Source organism: Phalacrocorax carbo, chromosome 20, assembly GCF_963921805.1.
Source record: "Phalacrocorax carbo chromosome 20, bPhaCar2.1, whole genome shotgun sequence".
Classification (NCBI taxonomy): Eukaryota; Metazoa; Chordata; class Aves; order Suliformes; family Phalacrocoracidae; genus Phalacrocorax; species Phalacrocorax carbo.
The window spans coordinates 5401873-5416670 of NC_087532.1; the positions used below are offsets into that span (position 1 = coordinate 5401873).

At 38.6% G+C, this 14798-nt stretch overlaps 1 protein-coding gene across 4 annotated transcripts in view; it reads left to right on the plus strand.

The window, feature by feature from the left end:
* The window catches only part of UBE4B (ubiquitination factor E4B), a 40839-nt gene that overhangs the window by 13996 nt on the left and 12045 nt on the right, over nucleotides 1-14798 (plus strand). For 3 of the 4 annotated variants that reach the window (XM_064470279.1, XM_064470280.1, XM_064470282.1), the window contains 13 exons: nucleotides 592-820; nucleotides 1284-1691; nucleotides 2558-2671; nucleotides 6144-6285; nucleotides 6800-6900; nucleotides 8065-8179; nucleotides 10079-10162; nucleotides 11717-11773; nucleotides 12153-12269; nucleotides 12384-12482; nucleotides 12964-13077; nucleotides 13662-13860; nucleotides 14099-14237. In XM_064470279.1, the coding sequence (XP_064326349.1) occupies nucleotides 592-820; nucleotides 1284-1691; nucleotides 2558-2671; nucleotides 6144-6285; nucleotides 6800-6900; nucleotides 8065-8179; nucleotides 10079-10162; nucleotides 11717-11773; nucleotides 12153-12269; nucleotides 12384-12482; nucleotides 12964-13077; nucleotides 13662-13860; nucleotides 14099-14237 (1918 nt within the window). The remainder of the gene's footprint in view (nucleotides 1-591; nucleotides 821-1283; nucleotides 1692-2557; nucleotides 2672-6143; nucleotides 6286-6799; nucleotides 6901-8064; nucleotides 8180-10078; nucleotides 10163-11716; nucleotides 11774-12152; nucleotides 12270-12383; nucleotides 12483-12963; nucleotides 13078-13661; nucleotides 13861-14098; nucleotides 14238-14798) is intronic. The other variant, XM_064470283.1, reaches the window with a different exon arrangement.

A 14798-nucleotide genomic window follows, 5' to 3' on the forward strand; every position in this document is an offset into this window, starting at 1 on the left:
GTTATGCTTTCTGTTGTCAAACTAGTGTGCTGATATTACAGTGTTGCTGGATTTGGTTTTTTTCCCCCTGAAACCTTTTACTGACTTAACGGGTTGTCTTGCATCATGATAGACATTTAGCAGTTAATTTGATAAGCTAAGGATTGCTGATTATTTTATAAAACGAATTATATTTTATTTATAAGCTCTAAGATATGACCAAATTAAAAACGGTTATTTTATGTGTGGGCGTATGTGGAGTGGAGTGTGTGTGTCCACATATTTGGGCTTTTTCACTTTCTTTATGACACAACTTGCCCAACTCAATAGCAGGGTGGGAAAATATGAGAGGGACAGACAAGGCAACTTTAATAATCAGCAATAATATTGTCATCTATGGTCCTTTATTTACTTTCAATAAAATTTATATTTTTGTGTAATTTCAGAACCTAATTAATATAGACAGTGATAGTTACAAGTATCAGTTTATTGTTTTTGCCAAACCCAGCCCTTAATTCACAGAAGTAAATTACTGTCCTTTTTAGTTGAAATCTCTGATAACATTTGCATCTCTGACTAATGTGAGGATACTAACTCTTCTATTCTTAACAGTGTTTTCAGATTTTAAGGACTTGATCGGGCAGATTTTGATGGAAGTGCTGATGATGTCCACCCAGTCAAGGGATGAAAACCCATTTGCTAGCCTGACAGCTACATCGCAACCAATTGCTGCAGCTGCCCGGTCTCCGGACAGAAGTCTGATTTTAAACATGGGCTCTAACCCAGGAAGCAGCCCTATGTTCTGTAATGTGGGCTCCTTTGGTTCCAGTTCGTTATCCAGGTGACTTCTGATTATAACTGAACGCTGATTTCACTTGAATATTGATTGGTAGACTAGAAGAGAGAAGGGGGCGTAGAAATGTCCCAAGAGCAATAAATAGAATAGGTTTTTAAAGTTCTTTACTCTTTTTCACATGAATGTCCTTCCATGTCACCATTTTTGATTACATTGTCATGGCTAGAAGTGTTTGATAGGTTAAAGCCATGTAGCTGGTTCCTTCTGAGAAGTATCCCTAACTTGCATCAGTGAAGGCTACAGTTCTTAACTTAAATGTGTGTAGATTGTGACGTAGCTATAGTCAACATTAGTAAAAAGTAATAATGTGTGAGCTGCAGGATTATTGCTGAAGAGTCATCAGAAGGGCAAGAGCTTCTCTTGCTGATTTTATCTTTTTCACCCATTTTCTGCATAACCTAAATTGTTGCTTTTTTTTTTTTTCCTTTTTCCCCCGTAACTGGTTTAGTCTCTATGGGACTAGTCCAGCTCCTACTACCAATGTCACAAGCTATGTACCAATGACTGGTTCATCTCTTACCCCACCAGCCAGTTCAGTCGCCACTACATCTGTGCCTTGCATTACTGTCAGCTCTCACCTCACAGCAACAAGCCCTTCTTGGACACAGCCTTCCTCCCCGAGGTACCGGCCATACACTGTTGCCCATTCTGGAGGCTTTTCAGCTTCTTCCATCCCACGTTCTTTGAGTATTTCCATCCCATCTAGCTCACCAAATCCTCCAGCCATGGCTACTAGCCCTCCAGCCATGCCAGTCATCACATCCAGGCAGAGGCCCACAACAATGGGTCCACCTTTGTTTACTGCTTCACCCACCTTGCGCAGGCGTTCTTCTTTACTGAACAGGATTCCTTCTAGGTATTTCACAAGACCAAAAAAGTGTGTTTAATGTGTGCTGTGCTGGGTGTGGCATAACAGTGCAATTTGGGAGAACTTAACATTTGTGCTGAGCTCACCCTACTTACCCTGAGTTGATTTCTGCATTTTGATTTGTGCTAATACACTGACTTGCTAACAAGCCATCTTTGCTGAAAAATTAAACCTTCTGCGAGCATTTGAGGTGTAATGTAATTACTTTAAAGGTAGCAATATTGTTTTAATTTCCTTCTCTTATTACATAGATTCAACTGATCTTTTTGTTCAGTTGCTACTGCTGGATAGTAAACCAAACAGACCTCCTGCTTTGAAATCAGGTTTCTCAGTAGGGCTTTAGTTGGTTTGTTGAAGGCTGTTACTTGCTGGACTGTGTTAGATTTGATTCCCTGGTGCATAGATTTAAATTACAGATGAGCCTATTTCAGTATGCCAGGCCAAGTGCTACTGCATTTTCTCTGTTGGCTGCTCCTGGAATCCCCAGGCCCTGCAGCAGGGAGAAACGAGCGTGCAAGGTTTTGAGACCGTTGCTTTAAAGTTCAGTAGCTTAGAATTGTAATACCTATTATTTAGTCATGTCTAAACATTCCCACTTCAGCCATAATTTTTATTAGTTCTTCAAAATTATTCTTAAATTTTTGGTTTGTGAACGTGTGGTGTTTTGATAAGTGAATAACTTGTAGTAGTGCACCAGAGCATGTTAGTATAGTCTTGGTTTTACTAACATGGAGTTGTCCGTTGTCTGCATGTTTAGAGATGATGGTTTTGGCAGGCTTACAAAGAAAAGCTGCCATTTACTTTTTCTTTTGGCTTAAAAGATCTGATGGCCTTTTTCATTTTTGTTGTGGTAGTATATACGACAACCCTTTCTCCCTCCTCCTTCTTGCCGTTTCTGATGTATCTGAGGACAGTAGTGATGAAGAAAATGAAGATGATGATTTTTCTTGTGTCCAGTTTGGGTCCAGGTATTGGAGAAAGAGAATGTAACCTGCATGTTTGGTTGCTTAGGAACTAACAGCCTGTGTAGTGTCAAGTGTTCTTCAAAGTAACTTGGGAAATGACTAAAGCCAAGGAGATGACTTGAATGTGTTTTTAAGAAGGTGTATAAACATGTATAATAAACGCTAGTTAGTCAGCTCTTTTTTGAAGAGATGACTAAGATAAAGTAGATGTTAATCATACTGCCTTTTAGGTTTAATGAGCATGGTTTCTGAAACCATGTTAGAGTGGAACTCCTCATTGACTATATGAGTAGAACGAATAGTATTCACCCATGGCTGTTATTTAAAAACCGGTGGTATATCATGTGCATGTTTTTCTATCAAAAACTGCAAAACAAGGACAAAGGTTAACATGTACAAAAAGATAAGTGGCACATAGCCAGCTGGTGCAAACAGTATGACTTTGTTGAAGATTCGTTGCCGCTTGGCAGCTGCGGATCACTCCTGTAGCCTGTAAAGAAAATACTCCTGAAAGTTTAAACTGGTCCTTTGACGTGGTAAGTAGTAGAGGCTGATGTAGTTGGAACAGCCAGGAATGGAGGGGGGAGAGCACAATATTTTACTGCAAAACAAACACTTAGCAGTTGTATAGCAAAGCCCTTTTATTTGTGTGATGTTAAGGCATGTGAAAAAAAAAACAAGAGTTGATATTAGTTCTGTTTGGAAGCTAGCCAGACAGCTGTGCAAAAAAACTGCAGAACACTAGATATGCCAAGGAAAAAAAGTTTTTGGAAATGTAAATGTGGGGTAGGATCTTCCTTAGTTTTACGTTCTGTTGCAGAATAGTGCCGCAATGTCTTGGCTGATACAGAAATGTTTTCCTATCAGGACTGAGGTTTTGGTGTGAAAAATGAGCAGCCCTCCTACAAAACTGTTCGTAATATCCAAGTGATTTGTATACTTTTGTAGTCTGCTGGCAAAAACGATTCATTTCTTTCTTTTCCCGTTAAAACTTAACATTCATCAGCTTCATCACGTGCACCAAAATTCCCAAAGAAATGCCCTATTCTTCCATATCAACCCAAACTGGAGAAAGGAATAAATGTTTTATGTAAATCCCATGTATTTTAGGAAGACTTTTCTGAAAAATACTACTTCCGTAGTCTTACTAGTATCCTGAATGCTTTCAGTGAGCATTCAGACCCTGATTATGATTGATAGTAATTCTGAGGTGGCCTTTGGCTGCCCACGTAGCCCAGTAGAGCCAGCTGCAATTTACAAATGTATAAGGGAAACAAGATGAGAGTTTAAGGCTTACATGCGTGTTGAACAACTGGGAGGAAAAGAGTTTCAGTAAGAATTTCAGTCCCCTTTGAAGTATTTTAGTTACAGCAAAAGTCAGGGGAAATTTAATTCCTTGAGCCTTCTAAAACTAAGCTAGGTCTCGACTTCAAGGAAGCACCTTGTGATGTCAGGGAATGCCCCAAAAGACTTGGGGTGACATTGTCTGTTTCCCCCCATTATCTTTTCTGGCTGTGATAGTTCCCGTGGCATGTTGGGACACTACTGCTGAAGTCAGACTGGTAACTAGAAGACCTTCCAATAGCATCTCCTCTATTTCAGTCTAATTTCAGGAGGGTGAACTTGATAACGCAGGTTTAGGGTTGCTTTTTGTATGTGGAATTTAGAATGATTTTGCCCCACTGGTTTGTTTAGTTCTTAGGCTGTTGGCAATTTAATCCCAACGTTGGAATGAGTTGCAAAGGCGATGGTAAGGACTTCTGAGGCTACTGTGCTTCTGGAGTCTTAGTTTGTAAATTATATCCTGGCATTCTGCAGACAGCAGTAAGATGTAAGTTAAATTATAAACACAATGACTGTACAATTATGAAAAAACTTGCGTTCTGAAAATACCAAGGCATTCAATATGTGTGTGAAGCATGTGTGAGAGCTTTGCATCAAAAAAATTTCAGTTACTGCTGCAGTGAAATCGTTACAAGAATGACTAACTATAGAAGTAGTATTTCTTAATATAAATTGATGTTCTTAAGGGTAATTTTTAAACTGAATGTGAGAAGTCAAGAGGCTTAAAAGAGACTAGAGAAAAGACAATATGTATGATTTCATGGTTACTGAGTATATTTTGAGAGCTACATTTTACATGGATTAGTTTTAATTGAATAACTGAAAAGAAATTCTGCAAAAAAGAAAATTCTTCTATTACAAGTGAAGTTTCTCAATATACTGAGCCACCAGATGCTTAGCAGTAATAACCTTTCCCTGATTTATTGGTTGGACTGTAAAGCTTGGGCGATAGATTTGTATATCTCGATTATTTTACAGTTTAAAGGAAATTCCAGTTATGACAGTTTGTAGTTTTAAACACATTTTTTAAAAGCTGCATTTAAGGGAACAAATACTCTTTATTTTCCAGTTGAAGATCTGGGGCATATTAATTGGTCTTCATTTAAACCTACCCTGACTGTACACAGACTTTTCTTTGAGGAATAGCAGTAGGCCACCGTGTAACTGCTATTTTTTTAATTCCATGTACATAAAGTGAATATATCTTGTCTTAATTCCCTCTGTAAAATGAGGATTTTGCTTTTAATTAGCTTTGCCAAGCTGTTGCATAGAGAAGAATTCTGTTGAGATAACAAATCTGAGATTGAGAGTTGTGGGGTTTGTTCTCACTTATGTATTTAATTTCTGTCTTGTCTGAAGCATGGGTTTGTTTTTGTGGATGTAGCTTTCATGTTTACAGTATCAGTCTTGGCCCACCCCCCCCCCCGAGCTGTGCTACTTACTGAAATGGCATGGTTTACTGTAAGGGAATTGAACTGAGTTGAAATTAAATTATATTTAATGTGGAATTTTTAAAAGGAACAGTTGCTTTGATATATTGCTTCCCGTTTTGTTTATTCTCCTTCCTTAGAAGAGAAAGTGATTGTCTGTAGCCCTGTCTCTCAGCTAAGGCCTTGTCTCTGCAGTGGGGGGACCCTACCTTCCGTGGGTTGGCTAGTGTTAACGGAGTTGGTGAAATTTCTGCCATTTGGAATCCTGCATACAGAGGTTGTGCAGGAGCTGCAGAGGTTGCATCACGGCATGGAAGTGTTGGGATGTCCTGAACATCCGAACAGTTTTGATGTCAGGTACAACTCAAAGGCTCTTCATTTTCAGTGTTGCCATGGGAGAAAACATGAGTTTTTGCTTCCCATTAAAGTCATGCACCTTTTTGCTGTCTTTCAGATACTTATTCAGTTAATGATTGATTCATCAGTCATGTTACAGTGCAGCTGGACTTTCAGAGTTGGACAAGCTGTTAAATGGAGAGCTTTTCATAGATCTCAAACGATCCTAATCGTTGAGCCGTGTGTGTGATGGCAATGGAATCCTCAGAAAATTGACAGAGGAAGTCAAGAGCTTGTGAATTTGGTTGTGCGGAAGTGAAGAACTGTACCTAATGTGTTGTTTCTTCTTTTTGTGTGTTTTAAAGTATGGGAGGCTCTGGCAGCTCAAGTGTTTCCGATTCCTGCAGTGACCACTTCACCATTGAAAATTGTAAGGAGACAGAGATGCTGAACTACCTCATTGAGTGTTTTGACAGAGTTGGAATAGAGGAGAGAAAAGCACCAAAGGTATATTTTCAGATGAGTGAAGTTGTATCAGTGCTGTCACAGACAGCCCTCTTGCTGTGTAGTGGGGAGAATTGGTGGAAATTGGATAGTTCTTTCTTGATGGCTTTGTTGTACAAATAGATTTATAGAATTTATAAGGTCCCTTTGACTCTTATTAATTCATCATACTTAGATCACGTATGTGTTTTGCATCTCTAAAATAAGCACTGTGTTAGAAACACTCCTTCCCCTTTTGATCTGCCGTGTTTTATCCAAGTTTATTCCATGTAAAATGTACTTTTGTGAGACCAGCTCCCTGTCAGCATTCTATATTGTGCTTTAAGCTTTTGCTGTTGGGGGAAGAGAACAAACAACACTTCTTACATATAATCTGAAAGGCTTTTAGATGGAGTAGTGCTAATCTTAGTTCGCATATTACGGTCATACTGCATGAATAAAGAAATTAATCGTATTTCCTGTCTGTTCTGTCTCTGAATACTTTTAGTTTGTATTAAAATAAAATTATTTTTATCAGATGTGTAGCCAGCCAACAGTTAGCCAGTTACTGAGCAACATCCGATCACAGTGCATTTCACATGCTGCTTTGGTGCTACAGGGATCCTTAACACAACCAAGGTAAATGCAGCTGGTGCTAGTCATGAAAGTTAGATTTTGTTCTGGGACTTTTTTTCTTCTGATGATTAGATAAGAAAACTCAGATCAGTTGTTGGAGCATGATACGCTTATGTGCGAGAGGAGTAGTTTACTGGTTTACCGTTGGAGTCTATTGCTCCCACTGGTACGTTGGTGGAGGGTATTTTAACTGTTTTCTAATTGTGTTTGGGCAAAATCATCCAGGTTGATTTGAACAGTTTAAGGGGGGGATCCAAGTTAACTGGGCTGTTTCCTGCCTTATCTCACACAAACTGTTTAACTTGCAGACTTTTGGGGCACTGCTGTGAAAGTCAGTAACTGGTAGAGCTGCGTCTGAGAAAGTCTTACCAAAATGTGTAACAAAAACCACTAAAGTGGCATAGCACTTGTTTATTTCAGACAGTTTATCACAACAGATTTGGTAATGTGAATCTGTGTGTAGATACTCTACACTCAATCAGGACTCTGAGATTCCACATGCAGTTGTTTCAACACCAGTAGTTTAACTACCAGTCTGTTTAGCTGGAACAGTGGAAATGTTTTTAAAATAGGGTATGTGTCTCTTGCTACAATCTGTCATTTTGTATTTGTCTTTCCAAACAGTACTTCTATAACCTTTAAAGGTGCACCAGTTCTCCACTGTGCTGTGAGATGGGTTTTGTCATTACGTGAAGCAATGCTGATGTTAGAATACGTTTTATATACCTAATAAGGAAAAAAGGATACTTTTTCCAAAATCCCAGGGAGCAGTTAAACGTAATGACTGTATTAATTCGGAAAAGACTAGTGTTCTTAATCTGGAAAAACAAACATAAAAAAATGTTGTTCCTTTACTAGTTGAGCTTAACAAAGGGTCTTTTCATTAGAGGGGAGTAGAAGGGAGAACCAATTACTGCGCAGAAGCTGTTATTTTCTTCCGGCCCCATTAAACTAAAGTGTGATGTTGGCAGCAGCATCTGTTTCAGAATAACCTTTCCACAGTAGCTTGAAAAGACAAGGTTAGTTACTTCTGGAAGGAGTAGGTGTGTCTCCGTGTCGATAATCTGCTTTTGGGCACATCCTTAGGTGTGATTACTCTGACGTTTTTGCAAATACTACTGCAAATAATCAGTAGTTTGGGATTTTATTTTTTTTATACAAATAAAGGTCATTGCAGCAGCAGTCTTTGCTGGTACCATATATGCTGTGTAGGAATCTCCCGTTTGGCTTCATCCAGGAATTGGTGAGAACAACTTATCAGGATGAAGAGGTGTTCAAACAGGTAAGGCATAGGTAAAAAAATAAATAATTATATCACACACTTATACTATTTGCAGTATCCAAGAGAGTGGGTTTCCAGGGTTTTAGTCTGCATCTCAGAGACTTATGCCTGTTACTTCAGGGACTAGCAACCTCTTAAACACTTGGAGTTTGTTTTTGTTTGTTTTTAACTCACTTAGCATTTTGTGAAAAAGACTGACTTTCGTTATTTGCTGGTTCTAATTATTGAAAGTGCATTTTTTAGTAAGTAGGGAACATTTATGTAATGTTGAAGCGAACTACTCAGAGTATGAAGGCGTATGTTACAGGATTGATGTTGGGTTTTCATCCTTCTGTGCTTCGGTACAAAATATCCTAAAAATATATGTGCGAGACAGTGATCTTCTGTAATCGTACTCAGAAAGTTGTGGTTTTTCTATCTTGCAATCTTTACCCTTCTTTGCAACTTTAATAGTTTGCATCTAAGGTGCTGAGAGCATTTCACAAATCCTAGTCCATTATGCCTTCCTGTTTTACAGAGGTGACTGAGAAACATTAGATGGTGTATTCTGTGTGTCAGAGGAGTTCACGAGATGATGACAAGTTGGAACTGGTGGGCCTAGTAATGAAGACACAAAAGTAGCAAACAACTTTAGCTCATAGGATCTTAGCGGATCAGTGAGGTTGTCATTGTGTCTAGTGCTCCTGTAGTATGATGTGACTTAGCTGCAAAAAAGGGGCCTTCAGAACGGTGTTTGATCCTTCCCATTTTGAAAAAAAAAAATGGCATTAGGTAATTTTTATGTTCATTGCAAGTACCTTTTAATAATTTATCTCTCTGGACACCTTTTAGTACGGGTTCATGCAGTTGAAAGGACATTAAAACTGTCAGAAAGTGGTTACAAAAAGTGTTAAAGGTCAACTACCCTGGAGAAAACAACCATTCCTCTAGCTGAAGCAGACAACAACCACTTTAGGCCTTTTTTGTAATATGATTTAATAATATTTTTTTGTCTCTTCATAGAAGCAACACAATATACTTCGATTTAAAACTCAGTGGGGCCTCTTGTTATTGTTGCAAAATGACGAAGTTTATTTTGTGAGGGCATAGATTTCAGATTTGGACTTACTAATTGGGTATAATTACTTTTGGTTAATAAGTTCCTGTGACGTCACTTCCTCTTTTATAACAATCCTTGACTGCTGCTTATTATCTTTAGCCTTACCAGTTACAACTTCCCAGCACAAAACCAACTTGCTTACGTGACATGCAAAATTAAAGCTACATTATTACCCCAAGTGTATAGGCAAATAAATTATTACCCGTTTGGACAATCAAGTTGTTGGAAACCTCTGCAGCACTTGTGCTCTCATGTGTGTTATAATACACGTGCTTGCACACATGCATATACAGTCTCTGCAGCCATCCTGTGTAAAACGTGTGTGTGCTTCCCCACGTGGGTTCCACGTGCCGAGAACTCGGCGGAGCACCGCCTGATTCTTGTCAGTGTGCTGTCATCACTGTTTGTCAGCTTTGGCTTGTATCTGTTAGCTGTGGGTCCAAATCTAGGTGTATGTGTCTCTGGGATTATTTGGTTTGCAAAGTAAAGGTTTGGGAGCAGGTTAGAACGTGATCAGGAAAAATATGTGCAAGTGCTTGGAAAGGAGTGTTTATGGGTAAGGCATCATGCTCATGCATCAAGTCAATACATCGCTTTATATCAAGCAAGTTTGGTTTTTAGCTTTGAATGCTGCCTTAAGCATTCAGGCTTAAGTCATTCAAGTGTAAAGAAAATATCTGCGTTTTTCTTTTGTGTAACTTGCAGTATGTGAAGAAAGAACACACATTTCATGCTGCGTACAGCACTGGTGTCGTTTGCCTACCTTTCTTGAATAAAGTAATCTACTTCTGTTTTTACAGATCTTTATTCCCATCTTACAAGGCCTGGCTGTAGCTTCCAAAGAGTGCTCCCTTGATAGTGACAATTTTAAATACCCCCTTATGGTAAGGACCGTTCATTTCCAGAAGCAGGTTCTTTATGGTTACTGGTAACTTACGCAGATTGTATACAAGATTCAACATTCTGGGGCTTTCTTTGATTTGCGCAGTATTATTAAACGCTATGTTTGAAGCCTCATGTGGTATGAGATCTGTAAAAGACCATTAAAAATCCAGTAGAATCTGAGGCGAATAATATCTTAAGCTTAATGTACAGAATTTGTATAGTGGGCTAATAAAAATTTTATATGTATTGCTTTATGTAAGATTCATAAAACGTATGGTTTTAGTAATGCATACTAGTTATAACACTGTGGATGGTTATAAAATCCTGCTAAGCTCCTCCCAATTTAAGTCTGGGAAATAAGGCCTAATACACATACCAATGTTTGTTTGGACTCACTTTTGTATGTGGGAAACCAAAACCTATTGCATTAAACGCAAAATTATTTGCATTGGTGACTAGTTACTGTAGGAAAATGTCATAATGTTCCCTGGCTGAGAAGTTGGGGGGTTTATTTTTATTTTTTTTTAAACTACATACTTCAGTCCCTAGATTTACTTCCCTCCTACTGCTTTTATTGACAAAACAAAAAAGTCTTCTGAAAGGCACACTTGGCCACAAAAGAGCAAACTGAATTCTTGGCAAAAGTGAGCATCGTCAGTTAACACCTTCAGATTTTAGGATCGTCAGTGTATGATGCCAAAAAAGGCTGTTATATCTCAGGTTTAATTTGTACTTCAGGAAATTAGCTGGGCTGGGGTGCTGCAAATCAAACTGGCTAAGCAAGTCTGGTGCTTTTGCAAAAATAACAATTTTTGCTGGTTTGGTGTTGCCCTGCTCTTCTGTTGTTCCCCCGGTTTAAATTGCGAACTGCTGCAAATTTGGGTGTTGGCTACAAGTAAGGCTACTTGAGAATTATATTCCATTTTGCACCAAAAGGATGAAATAGTAGTTATTAGCTCTATTATAATTGAAGAATGAGAACACACAATACAGGAGAAGCGGGATATGTGAAAGCCTACAGTATTTTTTTCAGAATCATCTGTTATAACTATTCTTTTTTTCTCTGTGCTGCAGTTGAAACTGCATCTAGAGATCTTGGATAGGATTCTTTGTTTCTGGCTCCTGTGTTCATCTGACATTTTTCCACTGTGATTCAAAAGACAAAGGCCTTGGTGTATGTATAGAACAATTGCTCTATTTATTATTGTTACTGACTTTTATGTGGCAGTTCAGGAGTCCAGCAAAGGCGTTGTTATGTTCTAAACAAACAAACAATTTGCACAGCTAATTTTTGAAATAAGTGCAATAATTTATTATCCTCTGAGACATATTAGCTTTTTTGAGACAACTTGGAACACATGTAAAAGCTAAAATGGGAGCAGGGTGTGCTCTAGCTCTTTTTGGACCTCTTCACCATTGTAGAAGGTGGAAGTTTTTCCACTGATTAAGGGAAAAGGTTTGTCTCAGCGGTTTACCATGTTAACCTGTCTGCAAATAGCAAGCTTGCTTAGGAATAACGCACAAAAGTAATTTTTCTTGGGCTTTCTTTATAGGCACTATGTGAACTTTGTGAAATCAAGTTTGGGAAAACACACCCTATGTGCAGTTTGGTAAGTGTATGCAGTCCGATGGCTGCTTTTTTTTTTTTTTTTTAGTTAAAAGAACCACGTAACTGCCTTTGTTATATCGTACAGTCCACGTTGATAATGCTCTTCAGAACTCTAAACAGAGACTACTGTAGTATCTCATGCTAAACAATAAGTAAACTGGTAGAGGGAGTCCTTTTCCCTGAGAATTTATAAAAGCTAGGACAAACAAGACTTGCTTAGATTGCTGGAACGCTGAGGAGATGTTGCCATTTAGCTGTCAGCATGAGTGAATGTTGAAGAATCGAGGGCATGTGGCAAACGCTGGAAGGTGACTGTGCAGATAGAGTAGTACGGCTGACATGGCAGCTTTGATTCACTTGCTGTTTCTCCTCTTTTCTAGGTTGTCTCTTTGCCCTTGTGGTTGCCTAAATCTTTAAGCACAGGAGCAGGAAGAGAGCTGCAAAGACTTTCCTATCTTGGAGCCTTCTTCAGTCTCTCTGTCTTTGCTGAAGATGATGTAAGTGTTAGAGAAGGATGTTGAGAGTAGTGTGGTGGTGGGTTTTTGTTGTGGTTTTTTTTTTCTCTTCCCCAATATGTTCAATACATTTGCCAATATTCATTCTACTTTCAGAACAAAGTAGTTGAAAAGTACTTCTCAGGGCCTGCAATTACTCTTGAAAACACCCGGGTTGTTAGCCAGTCTTTGCAACATTACCTGGAATTAGCAAGGGTAAGTGTTCTCATATTTTAAAAAGAAAAAAAAAAAAAGGCAAACATTTGTGGGTTTTTGGTCTTGACATAGATGAAGGATATAATTGAAAATAATCTAGCTTCTGTATTAAACAAAAAATCTGTTAGGATATGGCTTCAGGGAATTACAAAGAATTAGTGTGCTACAAATATTTGTCTAAGGATGTAAGCAAATTCAGAAAATAACAGAACAGTTAGTCATAGATTATAGTTCGTGTTACAGGATGAGTAAAAAAATGCATACGTATTAGTAATGTGTGTGTTGCACTAGTCCTATATACATCTTTGCTGTAATTAATTTCATAACTAATGTATGCATATAATGTTGACAATAAGACATAACAGAACCTGTAGTTAGCTTTGTGGAATTTGTAGAACGTAAAAATCTGGAGCAACAGAAAGCAGGAATGTGATGTTGAGAAGTATGTGCAACCTGACAGAATGTTTACTTGACATTCCAGCAAGAGCTATTCAAGATCCTACATAGTATTTTACTGAATGGTGAAACTCGAGAAGCAGCTCTCAATTACATGGCAGCTATTGTTAATGCCAACATGAAAAAGGCACAAATGCAGGTAAATAAAAGGAAGACTCAGTCCTGTAACTCGCGGAGCTAGTCAATGCACAAATAACACTAGATGGGTCATGCAGTGGTGGCTCTTGAATGGAGGACAAAAGAATTTTGAATGCCTACTGCAACAGCCAAGAAGGCCCGTCATCCATCTTTTTCAATACATTTCCCATTTCTGAAATCATTCTTTTACCTATTTGATCAGATAATGTTGCTTCCTCTCTTAGGACTGACATGTCACATCATTAGCAGGGATTCTATATGAGACATTTAAAGCTCTGTACTTTCCCCCTGCCTTTTAAGCCCTTTTAATTTCTTAGGTCATCTTCTACTTCTTTTTATATGTTTGTTTAATGTTCTTGAGAATGACTACTTGAACCATAGGGAAAGATAATATGTAAGTTAGTAGGTGACCTACCTGGTATCACCAAGGTCTCGTTGCAGATCCACATTCTTCATCATTTCTCCCTGTTCTTGAACTTGCATAATTAATCTATGTCGAATACTGTTAAAGCTTGTGCTTCTAAGCTGTTAAAGCTTGTACTTCTAAGTTTATGCCTTCAACTATTTACTTTTTTTACCCCACAGACAGATGATCGTTTGGTATCTACAGATGGCTTTATGCTCAACTTCTTATGGGTACTACAGCAACTAAGTACGAAGATAAAGCTGGAAACGGTTGATCCCATGTACATATTTCATCCCAGGTGTCGTATTGACCTCCCAACAGATGAGACAAGAGTGAAAGCAACAATGGAGGATGTTACAGCCTGGATTGCTGAACTTTGTGAGTACGCTTCTTGAGATACGTTAGGCATTTGCTCTGCCTTCTGTTTTTGATACCGGCTGTACATGGAAGTACTTGATTCTGGCAAATAACTCCCCTACTCCTAAATGCTTTTTCTTCATGCTGTCTGCTCTTACTGTTTTAAAGAAAGCTGAGTTCAGGGTCTCACCCCTAGATAAGGTGGTTCATTTTTTAATTTATTCACCTGTACTGCTTTTTGGTTTGTTTGTTTTTCTAGACAGGGATCCGTCTGCATTTTCTGAGCCGAAATTCCCAACAGAATGTTTCTTCTTAACCCTGCATGCCCATCATCTCTCAATCCTGCCAAGCTGCCGTCGGTACATACGTAGACTGCGGGCCATCAGGGAACTCAATAGGTAAGAAGTTGTTAATTACATAGTACACCTGAGTCCTGGCACCCTAGCAGTGGCATCTTCTCACCATGATGGCAAGTCCTGTAAACTTATTGGAAATTAGAATGACAATTTGGGTACAACTGTTGCTGAGTACAGATCACCTTAACTCTTTGTTCATCTGCCGCTTTTGGCCTTTATGAATTTTTGCTTACGTTCAGGGACTGGGGCTTGAATCTGGAATTCAAATACTAATGGGATGGGGGATAGTAGTTATACAAGGCAGCTCAAATTGGTGAGAAGACCATTCTGTTTAAATGATAATTTAATTATCTTCAGAGCATTTCAGGATTCATGACATTGCTTAACACTGTTCATTATAACTTAATCTGTGGTGCGGTTGATGGTGTGTGGACATCGGTGCCTTGGGCTCTTTGACAAAGCTGTGGGAGTGCATATAAAATTGTATGTCTGATAATCAAGTCATTGTAGATGACTTGTGATTTCAGAAACGAGACGTTGTTAGTTGTGCCTGAGCTGTTTTCTATGTCCCAGAAGATACTTACCTTCTCTTCCCCTTGGCTT